The sequence below is a fragment of the Rhamphochromis longiceps genome, linkage group LG23, assembly GCF_057381845.1.
Source record: "Rhamphochromis longiceps isolate RC_006_pf linkage group LG23, R_longiceps_female_GT1.1, whole genome shotgun sequence".
Lineage (NCBI taxonomy): Eukaryota > Metazoa > Chordata > Actinopteri > Cichliformes > Cichlidae > Rhamphochromis > Rhamphochromis longiceps.
The window spans coordinates 43,990,418-44,005,031 of NC_140578.1; the positions used below are offsets into that span (position 1 = coordinate 43,990,418).

Genomic DNA, 14,614 nt, shown 5'->3' on the forward strand with positions numbered 1-14,614 from the left:
GAGTTTTTTCTCTTGTTGTGTTTGTTTGAAGCTGCTTCCTGTTGGCTTCAGCTGTTTGGAGTTTCCATTTTCTAAACTTCTACATTCTGAACCTTCTTCAGCTCTGAACAGATGATGAAACACTGAATGATTTCAAGCACTTTGTCTAATAAACTTACATCTTTCATTCTCTATACAGATTGGAGCGCTGTGATTTGTCAGAGATCAGCTGTGATTATCTGGAAGCAGTGCTGAAGCTCAACCCTTCGTATCCCAGAGAGGTGGACCTGAGCTACCACAAGCTGCAGGATTCAGGAGTGAAGCAGCTGTGTGTTCTTCTGGAGAATCCACAACATCAAATTGAAACTCTGAGGTCAGTCTCCACGTTTTAGTTGTGCTGACACTGTCGATCTGTGGAACTAAAACCTTTATACAGGAAGTCTGGTTCAGCTCTTTGTAGACCTTCTAATCTCTGATGCTCTGAGTCGTACTCAGTAGGTGATGCAGAGTTGTGAAGCCGATGTGGGTGAGGACACTCGCCCAGCTCTAACTACTTTGACGTCCAGGCGGCTTCCCTGCTTGTCCTGATACAAACAAACCTGAGTAACCTTGCAGGTCAGATCTCATCAGTCACACCTGTTATGGCAGCTCTCCTCTAGATTGTAGTTCTTGTTAACCTGGGATGGTTTTAGAAGCCTGGACCACAGACTGCAAGGGAAGATATTACTGGGAAAGGCCAAAGCAACCTATTAGACCCATTAAACACTAACATAGATGAATACTCAGATTTAAACCTTTATTGTTTCACAAAGGGTTAAAAAGGGAACGTCCACAGTTTAGACTGCAGCAGATTTTATTAAAGCAGTTTGACAGGAGCAAAGCAAAAACACAAAGAATAAGTGTTTCACATATTAATACATATAACATAATAATAAAAGAAAAGCAAAATAATGATACAAAAGAATGAAAAAGTTGTCCAGAGCAGCAGGATGTCTGAGGTCTGCAGAAACACAAAAACACAGCAGCTAAAAATAGTTGTTGAAAGAAAACGAGGTGGGAGCTGCTGATTCCTGAGCTTTGATACTGGAGTAGCTTCAGTAGTTATTCCCATCACTGCTGTAGGAGCTACATTTAGTCACAGCTGATTGTCTTCTTTGACCAATCAGAAGACTACTGTTGTAAAAACAAGCAGACAAAGAACCAATGAGAGTGAAGAACAGGATAAAGAGCTCGTGTGATGGAGGCAAAGCAATAATCAGCAGACTGTAGCAGTTTCTATCTGGATGAAAGTAGAAGGAGCTCAGCGGAGCTCAGTCCCATATCTTTGGTTAGAAACAACATCAGTGATTTCCTGCTGCTCGAGATGATTCCAGCAGCTCGGGTGGAGCAGCGACAGATTGAAGTCTTTCAGGCTTTAGTGCCGACTTCCCTGACAGAGGCTGGACTCCATGGTCTGCACAGGAGGCTTCTACACTGTGTGGAGGTGACTCCTGGACTTGAAGACAGGCTGCAGGTACATGTGTGATGAAGAGGAGCTACAGCAGTGTGATGGAGCTGCAGGTGTGAAGGAAGTCCTGCTGTCCTGTCCCACCCTCATCTTTGCTTCCTCTGTCTTCTCTGGACTTGTCCTCCTGTTTCAGAAACAGCACTGCTTCATGCCGAGGGTGGACGGGAGCGTTGGCTCTGATTCTTTTACCGTCCACCACAAGGAGACACTGATGCTGACCTCCTGATTCATCTGCATGTGTTCTGCTTCACACTGCTCACCTCCACCAAAGACTTCACAAACATCTTCTTTCTTTGAGTCCAGTTTGTCCCACAAACACTTCCAAATCTCCTCCTCTGAGATTCTGCAGCTTCTTGCAGTGTGACTCAGCTGACTTCTGACAGACCACAGACTGGCACAGCATCCACATGTGTCTCCTTTCAAACAGGCTCTTGATGTTTCCTCCCACATCATTCTGGCCTCTCAGTCTCCTTTGTTCTCCAGCTCTGTAGCTCCAGCTGGTGAAGCTTCAGTTTTCCATGTTGGTAACAGTAAACTACAGCCTCTGCTGTCAGCTGGGTAACTAAACAGAGCTGCAGCACGTCTCTGCGGTGGTGCTACATCCAGCCTGCAGACGGCCGTCTACATGTTGTAGTGGTTTACAGTCACCAGGGGGCGCTGTCCCAGCCATGCAGGCAGTGGGCTGCTCTGCTTGTGCTGTTGTTGGTGAAGCTGAAGTGAAAGCGAGAGTTAAAACCCTGAACAGTGTCCACTGAGCTTCTTATGCTCTTCTCATGCTCAAAGAAGTTTCACAGGAAGGACGACTCGTCCATCAGGCGTCCAGCTGTCCGTGACCGTGTCCACAGCAGAGTGTGACCGAGGCTTCATGCTAACACGCACACATGAAGCTAATACCACCACGAGCAGCTGCTCAGTGGATTTGGAGGACAAATGTCTGCAGCTTCTCACAGGCAGTATGCAGAATGTGGATCTCCACAAAGACTGTGGAGAGCTCGTCCCACACTCTAAATCCAAACTTGTCTGCACAAAACTTCTCACACGTTCCCGTCACAAGTGTCTTCTAAGTGAAGCTACCAGGTTCAGGTGCAGCTTGTTTATCTGGAACTGCAGGAGATGATCCATCCTCACAAAGCAACACAGCAGATATGCAAACGCACAACACAACCAAAGGATTCTCTCTGCATGTCTGTGGCTGATGCTGCTGGAACGAAGCTGTTTGAAACCTTGTTGTTCTGCACTTTGGGACCAGAAGAGGAAACTGAAGCTCTGTGCAGAGGGTCCAATGGAAGCAGCCAAGCGCTGTAAGTGTCTGCTGTACAGGGATGCTGGTTCAGCTGTGGCTCAGTTTCACAGTGTGACTCAATAAAAGCAGCAGGAAATCAAAGCTTGATGCTTTCATCAGTGTGGAAATAAGAAAGTTTCCTGTGACAGACGCTGGAGCTCTTTCACTCTCAGCTTCACAGTTTCAGCTTCAAACTTCTTCCAACATGTTTCTAACACGGCCACATTCCACCTTAATGGAGCTGATATCTTGTGCATCAGCACATTTTCTAAAGGCAGTGATCACATCTTTAGTTTTGGATGTTTAACTGCAGATTGTTTATGTGTTTATAGCACATTAATTACAGCAGCAGCGTTGACCACAGTGCTGTACAAGAATCCAAAATAACGATTAAAATAACTCCTAATATTAATATCACACATCAAATATCAAATAACTCTCATGCTGTATTAAAAGCCAGTGAATACAAATGTGTTTTAAGAGCAGATTTACAGAGACTGACAGCAGGAGCTGGGGCTGTTCGATAGAACGATGTATATATGATGACCATATGAAAACGTCTATCGTTTCATATCACGCTCTTTGTTTCCTGCTTATGTGTTTGTGTTTTCCAGATAAAGCTTTCAAAATAAATCTGAAGATCCTGTTGAGAGTTTTCAAAATAAACACAATACAGTACTGCGGTCGCTCGTTTATCGAGTTACGTTCTAAAAATAAGTCTCAGAATGAAGTAGCAGCTTTATGTTTTACAAGTATTATAGAAGTTTTAAGGCAGTTAAACCCTCACTGCACACTTTCTACACTTTTCTCAGACAGGCATGAACATTTTCACACTTTTCTCTCTTGTTTAAACAAAGTTCAAACCTTCATAGAAAAATAAGTTCATTATTAAAGAGTGAAAGCAAAGTGTTTCTGAAACATGTCAAATCAGCCTTTGCTGGCATTAAATGAGCTTGGTTCTGTGTGAGGAGCACTCGTCCATGGCCTGGGCTCCTCGCTGTCAGGTAAAGTTTCATAAAGCTTTTGAGTTTTTCTGCAGATAATGTTGGTGTCCAGCACGATGTTCTTTTTCCTGCGGTCACTGAGCCACAAAGCCAAAGCTGACTCCATCCTTACGATGTTCTTGTTGTGGACAGTTACAACCTTTTTGCCTCCTTGTTGAAACTATGATGGTCAGCATCTTCCTCTGCCTTTGGCTGCTACCACAGGTGCAAAACGTCTCGTCATCATTGTTGTTTGTTGGGACAAAACGTACAAACATACAGTGCAGCACTGCAGAGTCACACTGCTGTAAATTTGAACACATTCTGTGCTGTACAGGAGACACGGCACGAGATTGGCTGACAATGGTCTACAGCCAATCAGGACGCAGAACACAATGCGCTGTAAAAAACAAAAACATGCAAAATTGCACAAAAAAGATCAGCGAAACAGCGAGGCCGCCAAAGGTGAACTGTGTTACAGCGAGGGACCAGCGTATATGTGGTTGTTGGGACGATAAATGTCTTTGAGCTTGTGTCAGAAGACGAGCTGCAGCTTTCTGGACCAGCTGCAGTCTTGCCAGGCAGGTCCCACTAACTCCAACATATAAGGAGTTACAATAATCCAGCTGGGACGTCATGAAAACGTGGATCGCCCGTTCAAGGTTTTTAAAAGATAGAAATGATCTCACCTTAGATAAAAGCCTCAGTTTGAAGAAAGACCGCTGTACAACTGAGCTCAGCTGTTTTTCAAATTGCCGTCAAATATAAGCCCCAAATGTAATAATGCGATTTAATAAAAGAGCTGAACCAGTCTAATAGAGCGCCCTTGATGCCGCCATGCTCCAATGGTGAGGTCAAGATGCTGTGGTCAAGGCAGCAGTCAGATCCAAAAGCACAGCTGAGTCTCCTGATCAGTGGCTGATAAAAGATCATTAAGAACTTTCCAAAGTGCAGTTTCAGTGCTGTGAAGAGCTTTAAAACCAGACTGAAACCTTTACAACAGATTGCAGCTGAACAAATATAATCTTTTACAAAATCTTCGACAGGAAGGGAAGCTTTGAAATAGGCCTGAAGTTTGAGCAGACAGAGGATCCAGATCAGGTTTTTAGTACAGGCTGTACAACAGCATGTTTAAAACAGGCTGTACAACACCTGAACTAAGACTGCTGTTAAAAATCGCTAAGATGTCGGAACCAACAACCTTTAAAATCTTTTTAAACACGTGTTGGAACAACATCATTTGGACAAGATGATGTCTTTATAGCATCACATCGTTCCTCCACCTGATCAAACCACACAGGCTCAAACTGATCAAAAACAGCTGAGCAGGTGAATATTTTAGCCCCGGTGCGATCTCGGGCGAGAGTATCGATGATGGCCAAAGGGCAGCGTCCAGCTCTACGGCCGCTGAAGAGCAGACTCAACAGACGCGCGTGATGTGGATCCTACTGCTCTAAAACTGGAGCTTCTTCAATCCATTAAAGAGGACATTAGTACGCTGTTAAAAGAAGAAGTCAGAAATGCATTGAAAGAAGATTTTGACAATATAAGGGCTGACGTGCAAGGACTGAGAAATGAGATGGCAAACAGCATGGCGGCGACGTGCGGCGAAGTTGATGGAGTAAAGGTTACAGTGAAAGAAGCTGAGGATGGGGTGTCAATGTGGAGCGATGAGGTGACCACCCTGCAGTCTACAGTAGAGAGTATGAAGGAGGAGCTGTCTGACCTGAAGGATAAATGTGATGAAGGCAGGAAGCGGAGAGCTAACATCCACATCATAGGGATCCCAGAGGGCCTGGACTCGAGCTCCTCCACGGCCGTATCCGTGCTACTACGTGAAGTGCTGGGTATGGATAAAGACGTTATTGTCGACCGCTCACACAGGAGCCCTATCCTGAGAAAGCCAGCTGGTAACCCGCACGCCGTCATAGCCGAGCGTCACTACTACCAGGATTGTGTGGCTACGCCGTGCCAGGGCCCAAGCCCCGCTTGAGTTTAACGGACAACCTATTGCAATATTACGACTGGGCGATATGACCCAGGAATAAATGATCAGCATTTATTAAATAATAATGCTCCATAAATAAAAGAAAACAATGTTGTTTTTGTGCATAACAAAAAGCTCACAATCGTGCAGTCAAAATGTAAACAGACGCTGAGCATAATAACAAGCAGCTGCTCTGTTCCCAGGTTCTACTGCGTGACTGACAGCCTGGAGTTTGAAACCCTCTTTGTAACCGTGTCTCTTACAGGTGCCATTTATGGTCCTTATACACACTCAATACAGTAATATTACGTTGAAGCAGAGTACGTATCACTCCGCGAGGCTCCTCGTAGCTGTAATGCTCCAACAATCCATCAAGCGGTGCGGCCTCGTAGCTGAGCAAAGTCGTACCAAAACATCTTTTGAAAGGTTTCTGAGCGCCGTGTAGCACATAAAATCGGTTCGAGGTCAGTAAGCACAACCAGAATTCATCCATAAGCCGCACTGTCGATTTATGAGAAAATTACAGGATTTTAAGTGCAGAAAATATAGTTTATGGTTTTCATTTGATCTTAGCAAATATCTACGCCTCTAATTGGGACGATCACAGATTTTTCACTAATGTCTTTGCGCGGCTCCCCAATATGTCATCACACAATATCATCTTTGAGGGAGACCTAAACTGCTCATTATCTGCTATGGACCACAGTTCACACAAAAGTACACTTAGTCCAAAGTCAGCATGCGTCATTCAGAGCTTTCTTGATCATTATGGGCTGGCTGATGTATGGAGATTTCATAATCCTGCTTCACATCAATACTCTTTTTTTTCTAATGTCCATAAAACATATATTTGTATAGAAAAACGTCTCCCTTTAGTTACAGAATGTGATTATAAGACTCTGGTGATTTCTCCTCTTGTTTTTTCAATGTGTATTCCTGATGCCTGCTCCAACTATCAGCCATGGAGATTCAACTCAGTGTTGTTAGCAGATGAAGAGTTTGTCAGTTACAAAAGGTCTCAAAGAGATTTTTTTTCTATTAATCAGACCCCAGAGATGTCATCATCAGTCATTTGGGAATCTCTAAAAGCATCTGAGAGGCCAAATAATTTCATTTTGTGCCAAACAAAGTGCAACACTGAAAGAACATCATCCATAAATATTGAGTAAGAACTGGACTCTCATACAGCGAGACTCAAATGCCTTTAAACATCAGCTTATCCTGCTGATCCAAGTCCAACACTGAGTTTGTAAAAACATGTTTGTCAATCATTTTGTTTGGTTTCTGAGGAAAATGATTCAATAACTTGCTGCTAATACACAACATTTCATCATATTTCCTCATAACCCTCTTTTGTCTGACCATTTGATCCCATTTGAATTTGCAATAAAGGATCCACAGAGTTTGGTGACAATAATGACAGTAGATGTTTGTGTGAAAGTGCTGGAAGCAAATGAGTGTGTGATGTTCTTTCAGTGTTGCACTTTGTAGACGCTCCCTGAGCACTGGTCTCACAGCCAGCTGCACATAGAGACCAGTGTTGTTAGTCCAGGTCAGAAGATGACTTGTTGGAATGAAAATGAGCTTGTAGTTTGTCTGCTTTAATAATGTGACTGGAAAAAGGTGTTGGACTTCAAATATGTCCATTTCTGTCACACTTCACCTTTAAAAGTGAAGCCATGTGGTTCCTGGAAGGAAAAACACGACTTTTTCAAGTCTTTGTCCTGTTTTTATGAGAAATGTACGACTTTAATGTGAAACATTCAGAGTTTTTTCTCTTGTTGTGTTTGTTTGAAGCTGCTTCCTGTTGGCTTCAGCTGTTTGGAGTTTCCATTTTCTAAACTTCTACATTCTGAACCTTCTTCAGCTCTGAACAGATGATGAAACACTGAATGATTTCAAGCACTTTGTCTAATAAACTTACATCTTTCATTCTTTATACAGATTGGAGCGCTGTGGTTTGTCAGAGATCAGCTGTGATTATCTGGCAGCAGCACTGAAGTCCAACCCCTCCCATCTGAGAGAGCTGGAGCTGAGTAATGACTCCTCCTCTTCTTCAACTAAGAACAAGCTGCAGGATCCAGGAGTGAAGCATCTGTGTGGTTTCCTGGAGAGTCCAGGATGTAAACTTGAAACTCTGAGGTCAGTCAGCATGTTTTAGTTGTGCTGAGATGAATATGATGTGAAAGTTGTGCTGACACTAAACTGCAGACATCAGGCTGATATTATACTGATCCACACTGAGGATCTTCATGGTAAAGTCTGTTTTCTTCTTCTCTGGTTTAGTCCATTGACTGCAGCAGAACAATGTTCACATTTCAAACAGTGATACTCAACGTATGGCCCGCGGCCCACACGCGGCCTGCCCACCTTTCCTGATTCAGAGAGAGGGGACCCTGATTAACTGTGTAGCTTCTTCCTCACAGTTCTAAGTATCAGACACAACAATGAATAATCCACAGCTGACTGTCTTTAGCAGGTCAAAGGTCACGGCACACAGCAGACAGTCAGAAATATTCTAACTCTGATCATTTATCAGTTGTGACACTGTGAGACTTGATCAGAGGTGTGATCATCACAGCAGAGGCCTTTGTGTCAAAGTCACTGAGGATCAAACAGAAACACATGAAGCAGATTTTCCTCTTCTGGCTTTTTATAGCAGATAACCTTCAAAATATTCTGCAGTCGATCAAAAACTGAAGCAAACCATGAAGCAACATGTGAACATGAGCTGATGCTGCTGAAGTGAAGCAAAGTTACAGAGGTTTGATTACAGACACAGCTGAGAGTTTGTAATCTGTCATCATTTTAAAAAGTTTCCATGGAACAGCAGAAATGAGGCTTTACTGTCAGAGGCCGACAGCACTGAACACAACAGCAGACTGGTGGCTAATAAACAGTGAATGATGCAGAAACAGATGTTTGAAGCTGTTCTTGGAGTACACTGAGAGAGAGAGAGCTGTGCAGGCAGGAACAGCCAAAGTCAGAGAGAATTCATGAGCATATTGATCAAACGTGAAGCAGAGTTTGGATCTTCTTTTGCTGCTGCTTCACTCAGTTTTGGTTGGAGACAGATGAAACCTGCAGCTTCAGGATCTGTGAGCTGTCCACTTTCAGCCCCGACGGCGTGTCCGTGTACGTGCCGTCGAGTGAACGATCCACGCTCTGTGTTTCCATCTTTGTGTGTTTAGCTGCTCTCATTTACTGTTTTATCTGTTTGCTGCTTGTTGAAATAGTTTGTGAGCTTTAACCTGAGATTCTGGCAAAATACATTTATATTAAACATCGATTCAGGATTGAATGAATCAACATCGTTTTATTCAAATTAAAACCATTTAAATGGGAACATGAATTTGTTACAGCCGCCTCTAATGCTGGGTAATGTCAGCTGGTCCATGTGCAGCTGGCTGTGAGGCTCAGGGAGCGTCTACAAAGTGCAACACTGAAAGAACATCATCAGAATCAGAATCAGAATCAGAATGGGGTTTATTGCCAAATGTTGAGCAGGTTTACAACATTAGGAAATTGCTGCGGTGCTTCAGTGCAAACATAGTGTCATAAATAGCACTTAAATAGACATGGAAAAAAATAAAATTAGGGATAAGAATTAAAAGTGCTACGTTGAAAGATATATACATGAGTGCAGGTGGTGATCAGTGCCAAACATGGAATGATGCAGTGAACACAGCGTAGGGTCATGTGTTAGTGGTGGGAACAGTCATATGGTTATTGTTCATGTGTCCGACAGCAGAGGGGAAGAAACTGTTCTTATGGCGAGAGGTTCTGGTGCGAATGGACCGGAGCCTTCTGCCTGAGGGGAGCAGGTCAAACAGACTGTGTCCAGGGTGAGAAGGGTCAGCTGAGATCCGAGCTGCACGCCCCAGTGTCCTGGAGGTGTACAGGTCCTGCAAAGATGGGAGTCTGCAGCCAATCACCTTCTCAGCAGAGCGCACAACACGCTGCAGTCTCTGTTTGCTGCAGTCTCTGTTTCATTCATCCATAAATATTGAGTAAGAACTGGACTCTCATACAGCGAGACTCGAATGCCTTTAAACATCAGCTTATCCTGCTGATCCAAGTCCAACACTGAGTTTGTAAAAACATGTTTGTCAATCATTTTGTTTGGTTTCTGAGGAAAAAGATTCAATAACTTGCTGCTAATACACAACATTTCATCATATTTCCTCATAACCCTCTTTTGTCTGACCATTTGATCCCATTTGAATTTGCAATAAAGGATCCACAGAGTTTGGTGACAATAATGACAGTAGATGTTTGTGTGAAAGTGCTGGAAGCAAATGAGTGTGTGATGTTCTTTCAGTGTTGCACTTTGTAGACGCTCCCTGAGCACTGGTCTCACAGCCAGCTGCACATAGAGACCAGTGTTGTTAGTCCAGGTCAGAAGATGACTTGTTGGAATGAAAATGAGCTTGTAGTTTGTCTGCTTTAATAATGTGACTGGAAAAAGGTGTTGGACTTCAAATATGTCCGTTTCTGTCACACTTCACCTTTAAAAGTGAAGCCATGTGGTTCCTGGAAGGAAAAACACGACTTTTTCAAGTCTTTGTCCTGTTTTTATGAGACATGTACGACTTTAATGTGAAACATTCAGAGTTTTTTCTCTTGTTGTGTTTGTTTGAAGCTGCTTCCTGTTGGCTTCAGCTGTTTGGAGTTTCCATTTTCTAAACTTCTACATTCTGAACCTTCTTCAGCTCTGAACAGATGATGAAACACTGAATGATTTCAAGCACTTTGTCTAATAAACTTACATCTTTCATTCTTTATACAGATTGTGGAGCTGTGGTTTGTCAGAGATCAGCTGTGATTATCTGGCAGCAGCACTGAAGTCCAACCCCTCCCATCTGAGAGAGCTGGACCTGAGCATCAACAACAACCTGCAGGATCCAGGAGTGAAGCATCTGTGTGGTTTCCTGGAGAGTCCAGGATGTAAACTTGAAACTCTGGGGTCAGTCAGCATGTTTTAGTTGTGCTGAGATGAATATGATGTGAAAGTTGTGCTGACACTAAACTGCAGACATCAGGCTGATATTATACTGATCCACACTGAGGATCTTCATGGTAAAGTCTGTTTTCTTCTTCTCTGGTTTAGTCCATTGACTGCAGCAGAACAATGTTCACATTTCAAACCTTCAAAGAAGAAGAAAAATCCTCCAGTGGAAAATTCACTGTGAAACTCTCAAACTCTTCATTGCACCTTAAAGTCTGTCTGACACTGAAATCCAAAGCAAAATGTGCGTTTGCTTTACAGACAGCAGTCCAACACAAACATACACACATCATCCAAAACACAGTCCAACATCCAAATCTCCTCCACTGCCAGCATGAATGATGGGAAAGAGAAGGAGGAACACTCTGACATTCAGGGTTAGAATGAGTTTCATCAAGCAGACTGTGAAGATCAAAGCTGCATTAGAAAGCTTACATGAATGAATGAGTGGACAGAAGTGGACAGAGATCATCTGAAGCACTTCAAAGGCTTTAAATCAGCACATTTCTCTTTATTCTTTATCAACTCTGTTAGTTTCTCTCAGTTTTCTGTGGAATGAAGCTAACAGCAGGCTAATAAGATGCTGACCAATAGGTTTCTATTAAAGGTTGTAATTTGTATATGAAAAAGTGCTTTGGCTCAGCAGGGATCAGCTTACAGGTAGAATACAGCTGCTGGATGGGATTAGCATGTCATAGCTATCTACCAAACTGCTAACTGGGGGATTTCAGGCCATCTATGGATCATTTTTGCTAACTGTTTATTCAGCTTAGGCTCACAGGGCTGCAGCCTGTGCCCTAGCTGTCATAGGGCAAGAGGCGTGGTCCACCTGCACAGGTGAGCAGTCCATCACAGGGCCAACAGAGAGAGACAGAGAAGCACTCCCTCACATCCACACCTACAGCCAATGTAGAAGCACCAATGAACCTAAGCAGCATTTCATTGGACTGTGGGAGAACATCCAACCTCCACAGAAAGGCCCAGCTGACCAACAAGCTTCAACCTACAACCTTCTTGCTCTAAGGCACTAGTGCTAACCACTTTTGCCCATTTCAGCCCAAATCCTGCATCTTCCTGTTTCTGACTCCAGGCCAGCTCCACTAACACTTTCTCATCAGACACTGCCACCTAGTGGAGGAAGTCTTAGTTCCATTTGAAGCTTCAGATTACAGTTAGTTCCTTTACAAAGAGGTGGAGGTGGTGGGGCCACAGCACCATCATCACTGAGTGCCATAGGACACTTAACCTTTGTTTCCATATGCTGGGAACTTCCTGTTGTTCCAAGGAGGACTGGAAAATGTGTGAAAATCTCCCAGTCAGTTCCTCACAGCACACTTCAATCATTTCCCTCCCACAGCATCAGGACCAGGGCTTTTTCTCTCTTTGGTCCCACTAAGAGATTTCCACACAAACACCTCATCAGTGGGACTCTCAGAGCTACCAGCCCTTTGCTACAATCACAAAGCTCTTCATTGAAATCAATGATATCAAAGCTGGAATCAAATGAGTCCAAGTCTTCTGCTGATTCAGCATCACATTCATCTTTGCTCCTTGTCCTGCATCCCCACCATGGACTTCATTCCTTTCCAAGCCAGCCTTGAGTGTCCTTTATTCAGCTCATCCTCTGCTTTACTTTTACACCTGATTTTAGCTGCTTTATCTCTCTTTCAACAAGTTTCTGTGCCTCAATCTTTTTCTTCTCTCCCTCATAACAAGACAGCTTCTTCTGCCTGAGAACATGTTGGAGTGATTTACTAATCCAGGGCTGCTTATTGGGGAAAATACTTCCTGTTTCCAAAGTAATCCCCATTTTTCCCAGAAAGAAATGTCAGTAGAAATCGATGATCTAAGTGAGAACATGAGCCTTTAAAAAGTCCCAGTGGGTGCAGTCAAAGCAGTCCCTCAGTCCCAGTATAGTCTTTGGTCCAGACTGGAACAGCTGTGTGCCCAGTTTGAGCTCTCTTCAGTGCTGTGACCTGACAGACCCAGAGGGGCCATCACATCACATTTAGAAGCTCCCCTGATGGAGCCACAACACATGTCCAATACTTAGTCTGTCTTGTTGGACCAACTGGAAGAAATGATTCAAGGACTTAGTCACAGAACAGAGATTCAAATCTCCAAAATCCAACTGGCTGCATCAGGACATATAGTCTGAAACTCTGCACAGTTTCCTGTTTGAAGCTGCTTCCTGTTGGCTTCAGCTGTTTGGAGTTTCCATTTTCTAAACTTCTACATTCTGAACCTTCTTCAGCTCTGAACAGATGATGAAACACTGAATGATTTCAAGCACTTTGTCTAATAAACTTACATCTTTCATTCTTTATACAGATTGATGAGCTGTGGTTTGTCAAAGATCAGCTGTGATTATCTGGCAGCAGCACTGAAGTCCAACCCCTCCCATCTGAGAGTGCTGGAGTTGAGCTGGAACAACCTGAAGGATCCAGATGTGAAGCAGCTGTCTGATCTTCAGCAGAGTCCAGACTACAGACTGGAGACTCTGGTGTAAGTAGAGTGATGGAGTGAGTGGGTGGTGCTGTCAGCAGTATTGTACTAAACACAGTCAGTATGAAACAAAGATCCAGTGTTTCCTGTAAAGCTGCAGCTTCTCAGTGAAGCTGTGAGAGGAGAACGGTGACAGGCTTCAGGATTGGACACAAACACTTCCTGTTTCTCACCTTTATGGTCACCATAGTAACGGCTGACACGCTCTGATCAAACACTGTCAACAGCCAATCAGCTCTCTGAACAAAGCAGCACGCAGACCAATGACTGCATTGATTTCCAAGTTTAAAGCAGTGAAGAACACAGTCTGTAGGTGAGGAAGAATTTAGTGAGAGCAGATGTTTGGATGGAATTCCTCCAGTTAACAGCTGGAACCGTCCATCTGGATTGTTGGGCTTGTTGTTGGGGTTCCTACAGAGCTCAGAGTGGACACACCAAGGTTCTTCTAATGAATGAAAGTCCAAACTCAAACTAGGAGGGAAAAACATTTTCAGCAACTTCAATAAAAATCCAAAGATTAGAAAAAGTGAAGCAACAATGAGTCCTAGTACAGTCCCAGCACTGACGTCCCTGCTGCTCTTTATACTGGATGTGCTGCATCACTGACTGACAGCTGATGAAGAGTCTCTGGAAACACTCGTTTATCTCCTCTGCTCTTCCTCCTTCTCTCTGCAGGTGGAGGCCATGATGGTAAACAGGACGGTGTGTGTGCTGAGAGAGGAGCAGCTGTGTCCTGATGATCCAGAGAGGTTGAAGCAGCAGCAGCTTGTGTGTAGAGACGCTCTGACTGGGCCATGTTACTGGGAGGTGGAGAGGAGAGCTTCATCCAGCAGTGACTGACAGAGGAATGAAGTGCAGATGACTGTCAGTGCTGCAGAGTGAACTGCTCTGAGAACAGCTCCACTGTCAGACACAATGTAGAGTCCAGCATCACCCCTGTGTGTCCCTCTGGATCTGACAGAGGATCATCAGTGTATCTGGACTGCTCTGCTGCTGCTCTGTCCTTCTACAGTCTCTGCACAGTCTCTGTCTCACTCTGGAAAGATTTTACAACTTGTTGTAATTACAGAACGTTAATATAATATTCAAACATGTGATCTTCTCTTTATTTCTGAATCTTTACCAAATAAAGAAAAACCAAACTAACAAACAGAAGCTGTCGTGTCCTTTTTCACCACATCTGTGAATCTTTTCTGTGTTTTTCCTCCTTCCTGCAGCTCCATCTTCATCATTCTGTGTCCAGTATATGTGAACACGTCCAAAGCATCTGAGCCTCATGTTACCCGTTTGTGTGAGTTACGCCTGTCGTTGTGTTGTGGTGTATAAATAAGGGGCAGGAGACAGCGCTGGATCTCTGAGTTCT

The 14,614-nt window shown here is 43.7% G+C and overlaps 1 protein-coding gene across 1 annotated transcript in view; it reads left to right on the forward strand.

The window, feature by feature from the left end:
• The window catches only part of LOC146642775 (ribonuclease inhibitor-like), a 128,697-nt gene extending 114,291 nt beyond the window's left edge, over positions 1–14,406 (forward strand). Inside the window, exons 3-5 of the mRNA XM_085398054.1 lie at positions 10,528–10,704; positions 13,078–13,251; positions 13,927–14,406. Of these exons, the coding sequence (XP_085254180.1) occupies positions 10,528–10,704; positions 13,078–13,251; positions 13,927–13,939 (364 nt within the window). The 3' untranslated portion in view covers positions 13,940–14,406. The remainder of the gene's footprint in view (positions 1–10,527; positions 10,705–13,077; positions 13,252–13,926) is intronic.
• Positions 14,407–14,614: the final 208 nt, after the last annotated feature.